At 42.1% G+C, this 21,828-nt stretch overlaps 1 protein-coding gene across 15 annotated transcripts in view; it reads right to left on the reverse strand.

Moving 5' to 3' along the window:
• Positions 1-21,828, reverse strand: part of ptprsa (protein tyrosine phosphatase receptor type Sa) — a 513,824-nt gene that overhangs the window by 14,577 nt on the left and 477,419 nt on the right. For all 15 annotated transcript variants that reach the window (XM_060941290.1, XM_060941298.1, XM_060941295.1 and 12 more), the window contains 6 exons: positions 20,725-20,879; positions 17,646-17,931; positions 7,542-7,720; positions 6,483-6,609; positions 5,317-5,442; positions 3,387-3,541 (listed from right to left, as the gene is read on the reverse strand). In XM_060941290.1, coding sequence (XP_060797273.1) covers positions 3,387-3,541; positions 5,317-5,442; positions 6,483-6,609; positions 7,542-7,720; positions 17,646-17,931; positions 20,725-20,879 — 1,028 coding nt within the window. The remainder of the gene's footprint in view (positions 1-3,386; positions 3,542-5,316; positions 5,443-6,482; positions 6,610-7,541; positions 7,721-17,645; positions 17,932-20,724; positions 20,880-21,828) is intronic.

The raw sequence follows: 21,828 nt of genomic DNA on the forward strand, positions 1-21,828 counted from the left end.
CCTAGCCAGTCTCCAGATCTCAACCCCATAGAAAATCTTTGGAGGGAGTTGAAAGTCTGTGTTGCCCAGCGACAGCCCCAAAACATCACTGCTCTAGAGGAGATCTGCATGGAGGAATGGGCCAAAATACCAGCAACAGTGTGTGAAAACCTTGTGAAGACTTACAGAAAACGTTTGACCTCTGTCATTGCCAACAAAGGGTATATAACAAAGTATTGAGATGAACTTTTGTTATTGACCAAATACTTATTTTCCACCATAATTTGCAAATACCCGTAAATTCTTTAAAAATCAGACAATGTGATTTTCTGGATTTTTTTTCTCATTTTGTCTCTCATAGTTGAGGTATACCTATGATGAAAATTACAGGCCTCTCTCATCTTTTTAAGTGGGAGAACTTGCACAATTGGTGACTGACTAAATACTTTTTTGCCCCACTGTACAGTGGTGCTTGAAAGTTTGTGAACCCTTTAGAATTTTCTATATTCTGCATAAATATGACCTAAAACATCATCAGAATTTCACACAAGTCCGAAAAGTAGATAAAGAGAACCCAGTTAAACAAATGAGACAAAAATATTGTACTTGGTCATTTATTTATTGAGGAAAATGATCAAATATTACATATCTGTGAGTGGCAAAAGTATGTGAACCTTTGCTTTCAGTATCTGGTGTGACCCCCTTGTGCAGCAATAACTGCAACTAAACGTTTCCGGTAACTATTGATCAGTCCTGCACACCGGCTTGGAGAAATTTTAGCCCATTCCTCTGTACAGAACAGCTTCAACTCTGGGATGTTGGTGGGTTTCCTCACATAAACTGCTCACTTCAGGTCCTTCCATAACATTTCGATTGGATTAAGGTCAGGACTTTGACTTGGCCATTCCAAAACATGAACTTTATTCTTCTTTAACCATTCTTTGGTAGAATGACTTGTGTGTTTAGGGTCATTGTCTTGCTGCATGACCCACCTTCTCTTGAGATTCAGTTCATGGACAGATGTCCTGACATTTTCCTTTAGAATTGACTGGTATAATTCAGAATTCATTGTTCCATCAATGATGGCAAGCCATCCTGGCCCAGATGCAGCAAAACAGACCCAAACCATGATACTACCACCACCATGTTTCACAGATGGAATAAGGTTCTTATGCTGGAATGCAGTGTTTTATTTTCTCATAACGCTTCTCATTTAAATCAAAAAGTTCTATTTTGGTCTCATCCATCCACAAAACATTTTTCCAATAGCCTTCTGGCTTGTCCACGTGATCTTTAGCAAACTGCAGATGAGCAGCAATGTTCTTTTTGGAGAGCAGTGGCTTTCTCTTTGCAACCCTGCCATGCACACCATTGTTGTTCAGTGTTCTCCTGATGGTGAACTCATGAACATGAACATTAGCCAATGTGAGAGAGGCCTTCAGTTGCTTAGAAGTTACCCTGGGGTCCTTTGTGACCTCGCTGACTATTACACGCCTTGCTCTTGGAGTGATCTTTGTTGGTCGACCACTCCTGGGGAGGGCAACAATGGTCTTGAATTTCCTCCATTTGTACACAATCTGTCTGACTGTGGACTGGTGGAGTCCAAACTCTTTAGAGATGGTTTTGTAACTTTTTCCAGCCTGATGAGCATCAACAGTGCTTTTTCTGAGGTCCTCAGAAATCTCCTTTGTTCATGCCATGATACACTTCCACAAACATGTTGTGAAGATCAGACTTTGATAGATCGCTGTTCTTTAAATAAAACAGGGTGCCCACTCACACCTGATTGTCATCCCATTGATTGAAAACTCTAATTTCACCTTCAAATTAACTGCTAATCCTAGAGGTTCACATACTTTTGCCACTCACAGATATGTAATATTGGATCATTTTCCTCAATAAATAAATGACCAAGTATAATATTTTTGTCTGATGTGTTTAACTGGGTTCTCTTTATCTTCTTTTAGGACTTGTATGAAAACCTGATGATGTTTTAGGTCATATTTATGCAGAAATATAGAAAATTCTAAAGGGTTCACAAACTTTCAAGCACCACTGTATACCTGATCCGATAACATTCCAGGGGTCTGCCTTTGTTTGTTGTCTGTCTGTCTGTCTGTCTCACTCTCTCTCCAACTCCCACTTCAGCTGTGGAGCAATAACTGATATGACAGCAGATTTATTTCTCTCCCCTTCCCCTTGCCGAGGCTGAAGATGGTGCATAAAAAGCGTCTGACTTCGAGAACATAATCTTTGCTCGCTGCGTATTCAGTGTCTCACGTCATGAATCATAACGACTCTCATCGTTGGCTGTAACGATGCTATACAAAACCGCTGTTTCATAAAACCGTATTGTTGGCCTGGCACCTGCACAGCTGTTTGTAGAAGCCACACTTGCACCTCCTCAAAACCTGCTTAACACACGTCGGGTTTGAAATGTGACAGGCTCGACGAACAAAAAGATTTATGCTCCTGTTTCACTGAACTCGCTCAGCCAATTAATGACCAGTGGCTCTATTCGATATGATATTTTTGGGGGTGATGAGGCTAGATGAGAAGAAATGAGCAGGAAGAAAAGAACGAGTGAGGCAACTGAAGATTAATAAAGATGTGTGAGACTTAGAAAAAGGGAGTGAAGGAGATACAGTGGATTGATGAAGGAAGGGAAAAATAAACTACCTGAGTCAGAGTACACAAAATGATGTGTGTGTGTGTGTGTGTGTGTGTGTGTGTGTGTGTGTGTGTGTGCACGCGCGCAAAAGGGTATGGGTTGACAGATCATCTTTTTGTGAACAAATACACCCTCAGACACAGTTCACAGAGTGTGTTTCATGTCTTCCAGTTGACTCGCAGATCAAATCAGAGCCCTGTAGCAATGAGACGCCATTTACAAACATGATGCATCAACTGCACTCACCAGCCCCATGCACAAGTATCACAAAGTGCTACATTACAAATCCGAACGGTGACTGAATCACATATTTACTTACATTTGTTTGAATCGAAATAACGAGGTTAATGATAAGAGTAAATGGTGCGGAGTTTAAAACCCAGTCTGACACACAGCTCTAGTTTCAGTAACGTTACCTCCAGACATTTCTTGTGCGAGAGAGCAGTGCAGAGGGATGGGGAGGGATGAAGTGTGTGATTATTATTGTAAAGTAGGCTGTGTAGTGCTGTTTTGTGTGTGAAATGGTGCTGCTATTAAGAGTTAGATCTTACACAGAATAAAACGAGAGGCTGCTGAAGGCTAATGGACTGGAAGTGTGAGAATCATGTCTGATGATGCCATTAACAGATTTTAAAGTACATTGATGAGAAGTGTGTGTGGGAGCGTGTACTCAACACTCGAGCCTTCATAATATTGTGTGTGTGTGTGTGTGTGTGTGTGTGTGTGTGTGGTGTACCTGCAGTGGACAGAGATGGGACCGTCCTGGCCAAACTGCTCCTTGGTTTTATGCACTTGGCCAATGAAATCGATAAACCCTTCGCCGGATTTGGGGACTCCCTGCTCTGGCCAATCAGTGAACTGGAACTGACGCACAGTCCGAGACTGTCCATCCTGAGAGAGAGCAGAAGAAGGATAGAAAGATGGAGAGAAAAATGAGAAGGGAATGAGATGAGAGAGAGAGAGAATGCAAAAATTTATAGAGTACAAAGATTTCACTTCAAAAAGGAAAATGAAATACTAATATTGAAGGAGTTCATTCATGTAAATCATAATTCTTCTATAGGAGTGGCCAGCGAGTATGCTAGCTCAGACACACCCATTTACCCACACGGTCACGCCCATCTGCCCCACACAGACACACTCATCTGTCCCACACAAACACACCCATTTACCCACACAGACACGCCCATCTGTCCCACACAAACACGCCCATCTGTCCCACACAGACACGCCCATCTGTCCCACACAGACACGCCCATCTGTCCCACACAGACACGCCCATCTTTAACACACAGACACGCCCATCTTTAACACACAGACACGCCCATCTTTAACACACCCACCTGTCCCACTTAGTCATGCACAGAGAGAGAGAGAGCGAAGGAGAGAAATTAAGAAAGTGGAGGATCTCTGAACTCCCAGAACTATATTTGGAATATTTCTGGCAGAAGAAGGGAGTAGGAGCTGCTCTCTCTAACCACAGAGTGCCTGAGTTCTGCCCTAATCACAACCCAGTCACAACACACTCCAGTCTCTCTCCCCTTCATCCCACCCACTCATCCCTTCTCTCGTACAGTCCCTCACTTTCTCTCCATCATTCTCCCTGTCCCTCGCTCTCCCTTACCCCTCTCCCACCCTCAATCTTGCTCCCACCCTCTCTCTATCCTTCACTTTCCCTTGCTCTCACTTATCCTCCCTCACTCTTACTCTCTGAATCTACCCCACCACCACCCTCTCTCGCTCTCTCTCCAGCAATCTCCTTCATTCTTTTTCTCACTCTCCCGCATTGCACCCTTCTTAACTTCTCATGTACTCTACCCCACCATACATCACTCTCCCAACTCTCTCCAACTCTGCACGCTCCTTCTTCTCTCTGCTTTGAGCTGTGCAGCCACAGTGACCCTCTCATCCTCTCCCCCTCCCTCCCACACCACTTTAATGAGCGAATGTAATGAAGTGAATTTTGGACGGACTATGCTGAATCGTGTGTTTAAATACTGTATGTGACTAGTTCTCAGCTGTGTAGCTGCACTGATCCTCTCATCTTTCTCTCTCTCTTCATCCCTCGTCTTCCGCCTGGACCTTCTCCCCTCTTAAACACAGTGGTGTAACGTTGCGACAGCTCTGCGTTAATGGTCCACTCCCAATTAAACCACTGACTACAGTACAACATTCGCATTCTGTTCCGCTCAGCTTTCTCTGTGTGAGAACCTCATGTCCAGAAAAAGATGAGTGCAATGTGTGTACATGCCTCAGGATGACAATTAAGGAAAATTCACTTACAAACATACTTTATTATCCAAACGTGTATTTTACTTAAGAGGAATTTGTCATACTAAGTGATTTAAATTAGCACATTAACAGAAACATATTAACTGTTTATCTTATAACTGAAAGTGTGGGGAAATAGCTGCCGTTTTAATTATTTTGAGTCTGAGCCATACATCATATTAGTGTTTCACATTAATATGAGACCCAATAGTAATTAATGCAAAATGATGGAGCTGTTCTAATGTGTATAAGGGCTTGAAAAAATGAGGGTCTTCATACTGAGTGTGCTTATGTGTGTGTGTGTGTGTGTGTGTGCGCGTGTGTGTGTGTGTGTGTGTGTGTGTGAGAAAGAGAGAGAGAGAGAGTCTGTACTGTAGATATGCTTTATTGCTCACCCTTGCATCTGTAACTTTAAACTCGCGGAGGATGTACTGGGGCATGTTGTATTCAGCCATGGGGTCCACCACAAAGTACTGATACCGAGCGGAGCGCTCTGCTGGCCAGTACTGATGGCACTTTTCCTGGGTTTGCACGCGCACACACACACACACACACACACACACACACACACACACACACACACACACATATTCATCCCTTGTCTCATAAACACACACAAGCTGTTTTACAGGGAAAATGCGTTTGCTATCGGAACTAACAGACCTGAGTAAAATGTTCATTCAAACAGTGTTGATGAATTTGCATCATGATTGGTCAGAAGGATAATTTATTAATGCACTTGCTTTAATACAACATATGCTATGGTTTCTATAGTAACAGTTCTTCACTGTTGACATGATAAAGGGTTCTGTGTGAAGATGTGTATTTAACAGTTACAGAAGGAGTCTTGAGTGTCAGCACTTTCCATCACTCCGAGGACTCAGGAGTTTACGCTTTGCACTGTAACATGACAAGCTGCGTTTTTCTGTCTTATTAGCTTCAAGACAATGAAAAATGGAGCCTAGTGAGGGAATGTCTATTTGTACCTGCTAAGGGATAACAGGAGCTTGTTTTTCTTGGATGTTCCATAACTTTAAACGGATAAAAAGTTTGTCGAACCATTCTTTAATTATTTAACTAAAATTGTTCGTGTTGCAAATTGCTGTAGAGGAATAAAATACTTTTGGCTCACTGTTATAGGAAAATAATCAACTTCAGGGTGGGACCAGGAACTCCACTTTATCACACTACTATGTTGTTGATTATTTTCCTAGAACTGCCCAACCCCAAGTGTTTTATTCCTTGCCTATTCTGATATTTGTATGAAGGATAATTATAAAGTCATTTGTTATAGCACAGTGTGAATATAGAACTGTTACTTATGCTGGTTGCTGGGGTAACCTTCCATGAGGTGTATCAGTGTTTGAAAATAGCAAACCTCTGTCAACCAATCAAAATCAAGTATTATGTGTGCCACTGAGGAAATTACACTGGAATTAAACTGCAGAGATTTGACTGGTATGAATATGTACCATCAGTACTAGTTGAATTTTCATGTAATTCCGAGTTTCTATAGTGGAGCCATGACTCCTGGCATACACACACACACACACACACTTACTCTGCCCATCTCCCTCAGCTTGGTGAGCATCACCACGATGGTGGAGTTGTTCTCCCACAGCATGCGCCAGAAGTCCTCTGTGGTCTCAGCTAATGGGCCCTGGGTGGCTATGTAGGCCTTCTGCTGCCTACACACACAAATTAAATATATTTATGTTATGTAGTTCATCTTGTATATAAAGTTTCTCCAGGAAGCCAAACTCTAACTCGTAGCTGCCTTCATCGCAGATCCTGCCGAGACGCCACACTGAGCCAAATGTAAAGTGTACAGGAGTGTTGAATATGACTACTGAGAATAACTAAAGCATGATATGGAAATCTCATATCTGCCTGGAAGCTAAAAATGACTCTTATAAAGCTACCAAATAAAAAGCACAGCAAGGATTAACACATACTCAAGACTATAATGAGACATTCTTCTTAAAATACCATGAGCTTGTAACGTACTGCATGTTTGCTCTAAGTTCACTTTGTTCTTGTTTTGCTATCTAGGTTTTTGCCTGGACTTTATTACCTCTAATAAAGTTTCACGAGTGCATCCTGAGGGCGGCACGGTGGTGTAGTGGTTAGCGCTGTCGCCTCACAGCAAGAAGGTCCTGGGTTCGAGCCCCGGGGCCGGCGAGGGCCTTTCTGTGTGGAGTTTGCATGTTCTCCCCGTGTCCGCGTGGGTTTCCTCCGGGTGCTCCGGTTTCCCCCACAGTCCAAAGACATGCAGGTTAGGTTAACTGGTGACTCTAAATTGAGCGTAGGTGTGAATGTGAGTGTGAATGGTTGTCTGTGTCTATGTGTCAGCCCTGTGATAACCTGGTGACTTGTCCAGGGTGTACCCCGCCTTTCGCCCATAGTCAGCTGGGATAGGCTCCAGCTTGCCTGCGACCCTGTAGAAGGATAAAGCGGCTACAGATAATGAGATGAATGAGATGAGTGCATCCTGCACCTTACTCCAGAAAGAAAGATAGCGGCCACAGTGACCAAAACAAATGCAGGTCTATAGCTAGAGCATTCATTTCTATGACAGAGAGAAAGACTACGAAAAAAGATGAGAGGGCCTTCCGTGTACCTGTATCCGTCGATGAAGCTGGCATTGATGTAGTCGGAGCCCTCTAGCCCTCTGATTGGCTGAAGGCACACTCGAGTAGTCTCATATGGCATGATGTTCACCAGGCGGTTCTTGAACTTGTTACAGGGCAGGTTGGCACTTATAAACCTTGACGTGTGGGCCTTGGAGTTGGCCAGTCTCTGCAAAGATGAAGACAACAGCACGAGCAAATACAACAGATTAAACAACTAGACACCTCTGTACTCTGTACAGGGAAAAGTATATTGCTGTTTCCTGTCCATGCTATGAAGAAAACTGTAATCTTAAGTCTTAATATCCTTAAACACGGCAGGTAAAACACAAATGCTGACCTCCTTTCCTGCTATTTAAATTGTTGTGCTGGAACATTTAATACATAAGTAACTACGGAAAAGTTTTATTTTATCAAGGCGCAATTATATTAGCTTGTCTGCGTATTATCTAAACTGAATTGAATGATATTTAGCTAAATTAATCTGTTAGCTACATCACATTTCTGTATTAGTCTACTAAACTTTCAAAGTGCAATATCATCGTTATAAGAGTAAATTTAAAGTATAAAAGATTTTTTGTTTTCTTTTAAATTAAAAAAAAAAAAAAAAAAAAAAACACCAAGCCTTAAAGCAAGAAAATCAGACTGCACCTTTAAAAACATCGAAAGTCTTGGAAGGCTATGGATGACAGTTTACTGAAAAAGTTACCAGCACATTCAGTAATGTATCTAACAAATCGTGTAAAGTTAGAGATTGCACAATACCACTTTGCCTTCTGATACTAAACCTTAAGTTTCAGCTGATGGTGGTTTAATACGAAGCTACCAAGCTATAAAATAACTGAAGCGCTGAAAAAAAAATGCAAAAACACGACTTCATAAACACAACTGCAGCTTTATACACAAAAAAAAAATCACTTACCGGTATGCTGCACATACTGTATATTACATATAATACAAGTATAAATATAACAAAATATCAATTCTAGCAAAAGGAGACACTCATCTCATTATCTCTAGCCGCTTTATCCTTCTACAGGGTCGCAGGCAAGCTGGAGCCTATCCCAGCTGACTACGGGCGAAAGGCAGGGTACACCCTGGACAAGTCACCAGGTCATCACAGGGCTGACACATAGACAACCATTCACACTCACACCTACGGTCAATTTAGAGTCACCAGTTAACCTAACCTGCATGTCTTTGGACTGTGGGGGAAACCGGAGCAACCAGAGGAAACCCACGCGGACACGGGGAGAACATGCAAACTCCACACAGAAAGGCCCTCGCCGGCCCCAGGGCTCGAACCCAGGACCTTCTTGCTGTGAGGCGACAGCGCTAACCACTACACCACCGTGCCGCCAAGAAGACACTCAAGTTTCTTTATGTTTAGATTTCCAAATCCAGTTCCAGTCAATTCCATGCCCACATTTAGAAGGGTTAACTTTTTCAGAACGAAAACCCTGACAGATTGAACATTCCAGAAAACAAAAGTTTCTAAAACTGTACCATTTATAAAAACTGTAACCTAAAACTATGTGGTTTGGGAAAACACTGTTTTCACATACCAGGTACGCACCCTGTTATGTGCTGTAATATATCTATCGGTTGGAGGCCAGAAGAAACGCTTCAAAGACTCCGTTAAAGTTTCTCTCAAGTGCTGCCACATAAACGCTGACACTTGGGAACAGCTAGCCCTAGACAGCTTAGCTTGGCATGATGCAATCCACAAAGGTGTCACACGTTACGAGAGGGAAAGAATAAGCACTGCTATCCAAAAACCTCAAATACGCAAAGAGAAGCAACTACTCCAACTTCCTACTGCTCCAGATACATTACATGTCTGTCCATATTGTCACTGTACATTTTGTTCCCGGACTGGCCTCATCAGCCATCTGCGGACTCACAATCTATGAAGTCATGCTCATCTTCGTCTACGAAGGAGGAAACACATCTATGAAACATATACTCATGAGGATCACAGTGACTTTAAAAGCTTATAATCAGAGCGGTCTGGTTTTAAGCACACGTGAATCATGCCTGTGTTCCAGTTGCTTGGCTGTGAGTGATAGAGGTGAGCTGGCCCAGTTCCTCTGAGCACCTGTTCCATCCATCACACACAATCATCTCTGAAACATTGGCAGAGTTGGCAAAGTAGGTCACTGTCATATGCAATATATGAAAACGTATGTGATTTCTCTCTCGCTCTCTCTCTCACACACACACACACACACACAAATGGAACATTTATACAGTGCCCTCTGCGATTATTGGCACCCCTTGTAAAGATTAGTAAAAATCCACCTTTTGGTGAAATAGTTTCATCTTACACTGAAAAACTGGGAAAAATCCAACCTTTAATTGAAATAAAATTATTCAAAGGAAAACTAATCCCATATCAATAAATAATAATTTTCAACAAAAACACATGTGCCACTGTTATTGGCACCCCTGCATTTAATACTTTGTACTACCTCCCTTTGCCAGTAAAACAGCACTGAGTCTCTCCTATACCATTTTATAAGGTTGGAGATACAGAGCAGAGCATCTGAGACTGTTCCTCTTTAGACAATCTCTCCACATCATCCAGAGTCCGAGGCCCTCTCTCATGCACTCTCCTCTTCAGCTCACCCCTCAGGTTTTCAATGGGGTTCAGGTTGGGGGACCATGGCAGAACCTTGATTCTGTGGTCAGTTAACCATTTTTGTGTTGATTTGGACACATGATTCAGATCATTGTCCTGCTGGAAGATCCAAGGACGACCCAGTTTTAGTTTCCTGGCAGAGGCAGCCAGATTTTGATTGAAAATGTCCTGGTATTTCATGGCGTCCATGATGATGCACCCTAACAAAGTTTTCAAGGCCTTTGGAGGAAAAACAGCCCCCAAACATCATAGAACCTCTACCATATTTTACAGTTGGGATCGGGTTCTTTTTACACCAAACCCACCTTGAGTGTTTGTTGCCAAAAAGCTCCATTTTTGTTACATCAGACCATAGAACACAGTTCCAGTCACAGTTATAGTAGTGTTTCACAAACTTCAGGTGCTTTCATTTGTGGTTAATTGATAGAAAAGGCTTTTTTTCTGGCACACCTTCCAAATAATCTGTTGGCATGGAGGTGGAGTCTGATTTGTCTCTGGTTTGGAGACTTGGAAACCCCAAGATTTTACTTATTCTTGTAATTCACCAACAGTGATCCTTGGGGATTTTTTTGCCTCTCTTAATGTCCTCTTCACTGTACATGGGGCAAAATTAACTTGGGTCCTCTTTCAGGCGAGTTTGGAACAGTTCCATTCAGTGTCCATGTTTTTATTTTTGCCCTAACAGTAAAAATGTGCATTTTCCAGTGAGTAGCCATTTTTTTATAATCATTCATTTACTTCCAAAGGTCAACACACTTCTCCCTCATTTGGTTTGTGTGTTCTCTTATCATTCCCATGTTGATGGATGACTAAGGGCACTTGACCTCTGTGTCATCTCATATTTGTCCCCCAGTTCATCAGGAAGTCATAGATTACAGCTTGAAAGTTCCTACACACTCCAATCAACTCAAAAATGCACAATTTAAATGGGAAAAATGCTTCAGTTACATTGTGTTCACTATAATTTACAGCAGTGCCGATAATAGTGGCACACGTGCCTTTGTTGAAAATTATTATTTCTTGATGCGGGATTTGTTTTTCCTCTGAATAAATTTATTTCAAGTAAAGGTTGGATTTTTCTCATTTTTTTCAGTGTGAGATGAAGTGAATTTACCAAAAGGTGGATTTTTATAACCCTTTTTACTACTGTTTTCAGGCGTGCCAATAACTGTGGAGGGTACTGGAAATAATTAAGCAAGCAAACAAATAATGTTTCAATATTTTTGACCACATGAAAAATGGGTGGGCTGAAACAAAAGGTGCCATGTTCGAAGTTGTTTAACACACCTAGATGTAAGTATCAGGAAATGAAAGCAGAAATTCTGATCCATCATCTCATTTTCATCTTCTGAGCTCAAATTCAAATGTCTTCAGTGTTTAGCAAGAACAAAAGAACTGGTCTTGCTGTTCCAATAATTTTGGAGGGGACTGCGAATGTTGCGCACATACCGTATATGCGCAGTCCCCTCTGAAAGCATTATATATGTACTCATATAATCCAAATTGAGGTGAGCGTGCATTAGCATCAGAGTAGCCAGGATGGTTACAGTTGGTCCCTGTTTCTAGGTCATCTGTCTGAGAGAATCTTCTTATGGCATGAGTGACACCCACTCATTCTTATTCTCAGTCTCTCTCTCTGTCTTTCTTTTCTCTCTCTCTTCACACAGCTCATTCTATATAGACTGTGGAGTGGGTTAACTCTTGTGGCTAGATGTCTAGGGGTGTGTGTGTGTCTGTCTCACTGGCTGGGTGCCTGCTCTTCAAAGGAAGAACCTGGAAAAGCATGAAAAAGCAGAGAGCCATGCAGCTGGCTCATAGAATTTTAAAACACACACACACACACACACACACACACACACACACACACACACACGGCTCTTAATCTGGATTAAAGAAAAATAAAATACAAAATTCACACTATTTTCCCTTCCACAGTGGAGATGTGTTCGGTGTCTCACACTCGCTTCTTTAATTCTGCACTGAAGCTGTAATGCTAATTAGAAACGACAGTCCATCATTATTTTAAGACACAAAGTCTCTTTTCATGAAGAAAAATAAAGAAAAAGCATTGAATTAGGGGGTGTGCTCAACCTTTTGACTGGTACAGTAGATACACACATTAGCTTGTCTCACTTTTCTCAAAGTGAATTCACTCTTTCGTCCACTCCTGTCTAATAAGTAAGTGGAGACCATGTATTAAATATGAAGTTGCCACAGCATATTAAGTCACGGGCTCAAATTACACAGTTCATGGCCATGACTGATATTTCATGGACACCACATAATAATACATGTCCATTAGGCACTTAGCTTATGGCTTTGAAATGTTAACTCGTGACCTCAGTATACACAGCTGTACATATACATCTGTAGCCACACCTTATTAAAAATAACCGCCATGTCACCTCAGTGACTCTGCATGAAGCTGCACATGATGCAAATTATAATACAGTTCGACTTAAATGTGTAAATATATTTCAATTGTTGTTAATTCATAGATTTTTTTTTGAGTGAGTTCAATAATGTAGCTCAAAATTGCAAGCATGTATATCCAGATTTGGTCATGCATACAGTTGTGGTCAGAAGTTTACATACAGTGACATGAATGTCATCTTGGATGTGACTGTCTTGGCAATATTTGAGCTTTCAGTAATTTCTTTGAACTGTTCTTTTTCTGTGGCAGAATGTGCAGCATACATCTTTAATTAAAAACAAACACTAGAATTTGGTGCACAAGTTTTAATTTTGTTTGAATTTTCTGAAATCAACACAGGGTCAATATTATACAAACTGGGTCAAAAATATACATACAGCACACCTAATATTTGGGTAAAATGCCTCTTCGCAAGATTCACCTTGACCAAATATTTCTGTTTACCATGAACAAGCTTCTGGCAGAATTCTGGTTGGATATTTCATGACTCTTCATGGTAGAATTGGTAGAGTTCAATAATTTTTCTTTCTTGGCATGGACTCGACTTATAAGCACAGTCCATATACTTTCAATAGGGTTGAAGTCAGGACTTGTTTTAAGCTTAATGTTAGCCTGCTTTATCCTCCACAACCAGCTCTGATGCGTGTTTGGGTTCATTGTCCTGTTGTAACTCCCAAGTCGTGTTCAAGTTTCTGATAGTTTATGCTGAAGAATTCTGAGGTAGTCCTCCTTCTTCATTATTCCATCCACTTTGTGCAATGAATCAGTTCCACTGGCAGCAAAACAGCCCCAGAGCATGATGATCCTACCACCACCACCAGCCGGTACAGTGTCCCTCTGTACATGGTGGTCATTGTGGCCAAACAACTCAATCTTCATCTCATCTGACCATACAGCTTTCCTCCAGAAGGCTTTTTCTTTGTCCGTGTGGTCAGCTTCAAACTTTAGTTAAGCTTGAAGGTGTCAATTTTGGAGCAGGGGGTTATTTCTTGGATAGCAGCCTCTTAGTCCATGGTGATCTGAACTGTAGACAGTGATCCATCAGCTTCCAGTTCATGGCAGGGCTGTGCCCTGGTGGTTCCCAGGTTGTTCCTGACCATCCAAACCAATTTCCTTTCAGGTGACAGTTTGGGTTTTCTTGAAGCAAAGTGGCTTGGCAAAGTGACTACACCTCATAATAGCTTGGATACGATTGTTTGAACTGGTCTTGGAATTTGCAGTTGTTTAGAAATGGCTCCAAGAGACATTCCGGAGTTGTGTACATCTGTGATCCTCTTTCTCAGATCTGCACTGAGCTCCTTGGACTTTCCCTTTTTACTGTGTGTTGGTCAATCCAATGAGTGCTGTAATAAACCCTTTTTTATGAAGGCACAGAGATGCTACCAGCTATAGTCAATCATAATCACTAACAGGAAGTTAAGAGACCTCGACCTTGGCAAGATAAGAGACATTTTGGAAGTTTCAGTACCTCTGAATTAACAATCTAAGTGAGCGTATGTAAATTTTTGACCCGTAATGTATAATTTTGACTCTGTGTTGATTTCAGAAAACCCAAAGAAAATTAAAACTTGTGCACCAAATTCTAGTGGTTTTTTTTAATTAAAGATGTATGCTGTACAATCATTCTGCCACAGAAAAAGAACAGTTCAAAAAAATTACTGAAAGCCCAAATACTGCCAAAACAGTCACATCCAAGATGACATTCATGTCACTGTATACAAACTTCTGACCACAACTGTATATTTTGGGCGAGATATTTTTCCATTACTTGTTAACTACTTTAGCTTCTAATGTACCGTACAGTGTTCAGCGTAAATGAGTACATCCCCTTTGAAAAGTAACATTTTAAACAATATCTCAATGAACACAAACAATTTCCAAAATGTTCACAAGACAAAGTTTAATATAACATCTGTTTAACTTATAACGTGAAAGTAAGGTTAATAACATAAACTTAGATTAAACATTTTTCAGTTTTACTCAAATTAGGGTGGTGCAAAAATGAGTACACCCCACAACAAAAACTACTACATCTAGTACTTTGTATGGCCTCCATGATTTTTAATGACAGCACCAAGTCTTCTAGGCATGGAATGAACAAGTTGGCGACATTTTGCAACATCAATCTTTTTCCATTCTTCAACAATGACCTCTTTTAGTGACTGGATGCTGGATGGAGAGTGATGCTCAACTTGTCTCTTCAGAATTCCCCAAAGAAAATAATTTCTTTACACCACAAAGGTGAAGGCTACAAGAAGATCAGCAAAGCTTTACTTATCAGTCAGAATACTGTAGCAAAAGTGGTGCAAAAATTTAAGAAAGATGGAACTGCAACCATCTCACAGAGACGTCCAGGTCGTCCATGGAAGTTAACACCTTGACAGGAGCGTCTTCTGATGAGAAGGGCTGAAGAAAATTGGCTTGCAAGTTCACTGCAGTTATCTAAAGAAGTAGAAAGCCAAACTGGGGTGACTATTTCCCGTGACACAATACAGCGTACACTGCAGAGGAATGGCATGCATGGATGCCGTCCACAAAAGAATCCATCCAAAGCCCAGGCACAAAAAAGCCCGCTTAGAGTTTGCCAGGGCCCATACTGACAAAGATGAAGACTACTGGGACTCTATACTTGGGATTGATGAGACCAAGATAAATGTTTTGGAACTGATGGCTTCAAAACTGTATGGCGTTGCAAAGGTGAGGAATACAAAGAAAAATGCATGGTGCCTACAGTGAAACATGGTGGTGGCAGTGTCCTTATGTGGGGCTGCATGAGTGCTGCTGGTGTCGGGGAGCTGCATTTCATTGATGGCATCATGAATTCACAGATGTATTGCTCTATACTGAAATAGAAGATACTACCATCACTCCATGCCCTTGGTCGTCGTGCACTTTTCCAACATGACTAAACACACATCTAAGGCCACTGTTGGATTTCTGAAGAAGAACAGGGTGAAAGTGATTCAGTGCCCAAGTATGTCTCCTGATCTGAACCCAATCGAACACCTATGGGGAATTCTGAAGAGACAAGTTGAGCATCACTCTCCATCCAGCATCCAGTCACTAAAAGAGGTCATTGTTGAAGAATGGAAAAAGACTGATGTTGCAAAATGTCGCCAACTTGTTCATTCCATGCCTAGAAGACTTGGTGCCGTCATTAAAAATCATGGAGGCCATACAAAGTACTAGATGTAGTATTTTTTGTTGTGGGGTGTACTCATTTTTGCACCACCCTAATTTGAGTAAAACTGAAAAAATGTGTAATCTAAGTTTATATTATTAACCTTACTTTCACGTTATAAGTTAAACAGATGTTATATTAAACTTTGTCTTTTCAACATTTTCGAAATTGTTTGTGTTCATTGAGATATTGTTTAAAATGTTACTTTTCAAAGGGGGTGTACTCATTTACGCTCAGCACTGTATAATCGCGACTTGTCAATTTAAATAAGGTACATTCGATTTTTTTTTTTGCTCAAACATTTATTTAGGGGCAGAAAATGCAGGACAGACTCTCTCTCTCTCTCTCTCTCTCGCCGGTGTCTATTCATCATCATCAGCTAATAATTAAAGCCTCCTGTAGTTCTCCTTCTCCTATTAATAACTCAGCCGAATCTCAGTCCTCTGCTGTGCTGCTAGAGTTGCATCATTTGCATGGACTGCGGTGAGAATATCTTCCCAGGAGATGACGAGCGTCGCTGTTCTTTGCCCGACAGATGCGTCTCTCCGTTGCGGAGGGTAATTTAACAAACGATTACAGGCTGTAGTGCAATACAGTGCACGCAATTAGGTCAAGAGCTGCTCGGAAATGAGTGGGCTTTAATGGGTTTTAGTCATGTAGCATCCGACGGGATGTCAACAGCTCTTCAGTGAAATACAGGCTAACAAAAGTCTTTCATCACCTCAGTCTGAAATGTCAACAACACTTACTATTTGTTTAGTAAGCTAACGAAGGTAGACTAAAATTAGATAAGTGCAGTCACCAGAGAGATTCAGATTAAAGTAGCTGTTACTATGGATACCAGAGCAAAGGACTCTGACATGCAAGTATGTTCGCCTTAAAATAGATGATTCAGTTGCATGTTGTTGAATGCAGTGCTCATATAATCCTCCATCTAGCATTCTCTCTGTCGCAGTGAGTGACTGGTGACAGAGGCTACACTTCTTTACCGGCTATGTTGCATAAATTCATGTGAATCTGTCCTGGTCCTGCTGTATGGCTGTGTTACACCCCTGGTGTATGTTAGAAGAATAAAGTGTGGGGGTGTCGTGGCTCAGGTGGATAAGGCGCCACACCATAAATCCAGGGACCCGGGTTCGATTCCGACCCAAGGTTGTTTCCCGATCCCTGCCTGTCTCTCTCTCCTGCTCATTTCCTGTCTCCACACTGTCCTATCCAATAAAAAGGTGAAAAAAGCCCAAAAAATATCTTTAAAAAAAGAAGAATAAAGTGCACGGTGTGTGATCTGTGACAGAGCTCATCTGTGCATGCTGAAGAAATCAGCATTTAATGTCAAACCTTCAGTACCTGCGAATACGTCTTACTTGTGGATTTGGTGTCCTATAACGACATTTTGGATATGAGGAAACCCTTTGGTTTGAACCTTTCGCACTTCTGACTTTGTATATTTTGAAATCTTTCAAAAGTTTGAAGTGTAAAGATTTTTTACTCATCACAGTCCATGTTCTTTGAAACGCAAACAAGCAAGCAGTTAAAAAAAAAAAGATTCAATTTTCTGACACGGTCCATACAATAATTTTAAATACATGATTAAACGAATTCAGCTCTTTTGATCCTGAAATTGAAATTTAATTTGGATTAAGCCGAGCTGATTAATTCCAATTTAGGTGTATTTGAAGGATTTTATATTCTGATTGGATTATTTAATCAGATTATTAACGGATTAAGAGCTGCATGGAAAAATCCTGGAGTCGCTCTGCTGTATTTCCCTGCACTAATCTTTCCACCAAAACACAGAATCCATTGTTTGAGCCATTTTATCTGTATTAATATGCTACCTTGAACTCCAGCTCCATGCCTGTGACGTGTTCTCCGGCCTCCACCTGAGCCAGTTTCTGGATGTAGGAGAAGAGGCTGCGGGCGGGGACCTCTGTGTTGCCGCATGCGACCGCCTCCAGCAGGGCGTCGTGGATGAAGCTGTACTGATCCTCCGTCTGCACCATGTAGTTCCTCTGGGCGCGCATCAGCGTCACGTGACCGTAGATGTCCACCGTCTTCTCGTGCTTGATGCGCTCCAGCATGGCGTCAATGACGATGAAGCAGCCGGTGCGGCCCACGCCGGCGCTAAACGCACACCAATAATGAAGCGTGAGGAGTGATGTCAGAGCTTAACCACACAGCTGGCAAGAAGTTTAGTGAAAATCTAGCCTACATTGTTACACATTAAGGATTCATTATATCATTATAAATGCCCAGTAGGTGCACGCTGGCATGGGATAAATTTAGACTGAAGGTTTTGATGCTAGGTGCAGGTGTGGGCTTTATTGCGGGTCACAAGTCAGAGCCAATTCTCCAAATTTAGCCTTGATCTATCTCAGAGGCAGGGTGAGACTTAGCATATAAATGGACTCAAATGAGAAAAAGATGCTCTCAGCGCTCCTGCTCTGTCTCACTGTGTTACTGAAGGTTAGAGGAGTTTTATATCCAAAATCTAACCTGAATATAGCTAAAAAATCCTGTCTGAACCCCACCACCAACAACTGCAGACCAAATAAAACTTGGCTGCCTTGAAGTCACATCAAATCCATCATCAGCAAACCAATCAAAAGGGATAATTAATAATTCATATCAGTCGAATATTAAGTGCGGAAGAAAACTAATACAGGCGGGATGCAGGTCAAAACCTTTTACAGTGATTCATTTTCAGTCTTGAAAGCCAGACATCTAGCTATTGCCAGATATGATGGTCCTGATTGATTAATATTAAGTAGCTTACTCATTTTGGTATCGGTATCAACAAACATTGCATCAAACTCATACTCTGAAAAAATGGTAGTGGTACTTCAGAGCATCCAAAATATGAGCAAAAGCCAATTCTCACAACATGCAATCTTTAATGGTGGCAAAGAGGAAAACTGAACATGAATTCTAAACCGGACTTCATAGAAATGTTTGACTAACTGACTGAACCCAATGTAAAGCATCAAGCCCCACTGGGTTGCCTAAGCAACTTCAAAATCTAGCATCAAATGTGTATGTCGTACTCCTGAAGTACACAACAGAAAAGTGTTCACCCTACAGTACTGTAGGGAGATGGTGAGTTTGAATCCCAATAATGCTCCAGACATTTGTAGCTGGGAGTCAAGAGAGAAAAATAGCTTCAATGAGGCTGTAGCTCATACCGGCCACTGTTTGTGCGAGAGTTTGAAATCTGATCAATCCTGTGGGTGGAGTAGCAATTTTTATGAAATTGCATATGACCCCTGTGTAGCCGCATCCATGGCAAGTGATGCCACTTGGTGAACAATTCTTGCTGGAACATGTCTTTAGAGTCTTCTGGGTGAGTTTCAGTGACAACATCCTAGCGGTTTATGAACAGTAGTGTTTGGTTTGACAAGTCACCCAAAATTTCCAAACGCCAATAAAATGTTAAATATGACAGGTGGTGCCACCATCTTGACAACCTTTATGCACACTCACCTGGAGAACATTGTCTGTGAGTTTGATCGAAATCCAGTCAATCCTGTCAGAGGAGTAGTCTCATCTCATCTCATTATCTCTAGCCGCTTTATCGTGTTCTACAGGGTCGCAGGCAAGCTGGAGCCTATCCCAGCTGACTACGGGCGAAAGGCGGGGTACACCCTGGACAAGTCGCCAGGTAATCACAGGGCTGACACATAGACACAGACAACCATTCACACACCTACGGTCAATTTAGAGTCACCAGTTAACCTAACCTGCATGTCTTTGGACTGTGGGGGAAACCAGAGCACCCGGAGGAAACCCACGCGGACACGGGGAGAACATGCAAACTCCGCACAGAAAGGCCCTTGCTGGCCACGGGGCTCAAACCCGGACCTTCTTGCTGTGAGGCGACAGCGCTACCCACTACACCACTGTGCCGCCAGAAGAGTAGTGATTTTTGTGAAATTGCATATGACCCCTGTGTAGCCGCATCCATGGCAGGTGGCACCACCTGGTGAACAATTCTTGTTGGAACATGTCTTTAGAGTCTTTTGGGTGAGTTTCAGTGACAACATCCTAGCAGTTTACGAACAGTAGTGTTTGGTGTGACAAGTCACCCAAAATTTTCAAACACCCATAAAATGTTAAATATGACAGGTGGTGCCACCACCTTGACAACTTTTATACATACAAACCTGGGGAACATTCCACAGGAGTTTGATCAAAATCTGATCATTCCTGTAGGAAGAGTAGCGATTTTCGTGAAATTGCACGTGACCCCTCTGTAGCCTCATTCATGGCAGGTGGCGCCACCTGCTGAACAATTCTTTAGAGTCTTCTGGGTGAGTTTCAGTGAAAACGCCCCAGCAGTTTACGAAGAGTAGCGTTTAATGTGACGAGTCACCCAAAAATTTCAGACGGCCATAAAATTGTAAATATTACAGGTGGCACCACTGTCTTGACAACCTTTATGCACACCCACCTGGAGAACATTGCCTGTGAGTTTGATCGAAATCCAGTCAATCCTGTCGGAGGAGTAGTGATTTTTGTAAATTGTGGACGGACAACAACAACAACGGACGGACGACGTGTGATTGCATAAGCTCATCCGGCCTGGCCTACAGACGGATGAGCTAAAAACTGGCCATGCCCTCTGGGTGGGAGGGATAGCGTTACTCTCTCCCTCGTCAATCACAGTGACACCAGCCAATCCTGGGCATCTGTGAGATCATGTATGCAGAATAGGGTAGATAGCTCAGTGTTACAGTGTCTTGTGACGCAGCATGAGCAGCAGTTTGTAAACAATGCAGTTGGCTGGCTTCATGAGCCTAAGAGGAAATGCATATTAGCTCTCACCCCTCCCAGTTGTATCCTGTGTACGGGTGGTTGGTGGAAATTGGGAGGTGATCAGGTGGGGGAAAAAAAGAAAACTAGGGGAAAAGTGCATCTCACCTGCAGTGGGCGATGATGGGCCCTGCGTCAGGCGGGTTGCAGGTCTTTACCCTCCTCAAGAATGCCAGGAAGGGCGTTGGATATTCGGGCACGCCATGATCCGGCCACGCTGTGAACTGGAACTGACGTACCTCACGCTTTTCACTAGAACCATTCTGTCAAGCCAGACAGAGAGAGAGAGAGAGAGAGAGAGAGAGAGTCAAGTCTGTAACTACACATTCACTACACAAAGTGTCTCCTCCTGTCTTCACAATGTCCACTGCAATCTACTGACTTCTGACACACACACGTAAGAAAAACAAAGAGACAACAAAGGTTTTATTTTCGCTTCTCTTTCGTTTTTTTTTTTTACATTCAGATTATACATTTCAGTGCCCGACAGCAGCTCCTCTGAATAAATGAATAAATAATCAAGCTAATTAAATCCACCTTGCCCTAGTTTTTCTTTACTCTCTTCTGCAGCGTTGGGTGATTATGTGAAAGTACATATGACTTTGTATTATCCTTGTGAGGAGCTTCCATGGACACAATTGTTAATGCAGCTAATTCTATGCTGCACTTAAATCTAACCATAATCTTAACCCCAGCAAACAAAAACAAACATTTCGGTTGTTCTTCTTCTTTTTTTTTCAAATAAACGTTTAAATAATTGTTTTTGGGCGGCATGGTGGTGTAGTGGTTAGCGCTGTCACCTCACAGCAAGAAGGTCCGGGTTCAAGCCCCGTGGCCGGCGAGGGCCTTTCTGGGCGAAGTTTGCATGTTCTCCCCGTGTCCGCGTGGGTTTCCTCCGGGTGCTCCGGTTTCCCCCACAGTCCAAAGACATGCAGGTTAGGTTAACTGGTGACTCTAAATTGACCGTAGGTGTGAGTGTGAATGGTTGTCTGTGTCTATGTGTCAGCCCTGTGATGACCTGGCGACTTGTCCAGGGTGTACCCCGCCTTTCGCCCGTAGTCAGCTGGGATAGGCTCCAGCTTGCCTGCGACCCTGTAGAACAGGATAAAGCGGCTACAGATAATGAGATGAGATAATTGTTTTCAAATTTTTTTTTACCAGTTTTCCTTATAGGGACTTGATAAATGTCCCCACAAAATGTACAAACAAGAT

This window comes from Neoarius graeffei, chromosome 15 (assembly GCF_027579695.1).
Source record: "Neoarius graeffei isolate fNeoGra1 chromosome 15, fNeoGra1.pri, whole genome shotgun sequence".
NCBI lineage: Eukaryota > Metazoa > Chordata > Actinopteri > Siluriformes > Ariidae > Neoarius > Neoarius graeffei.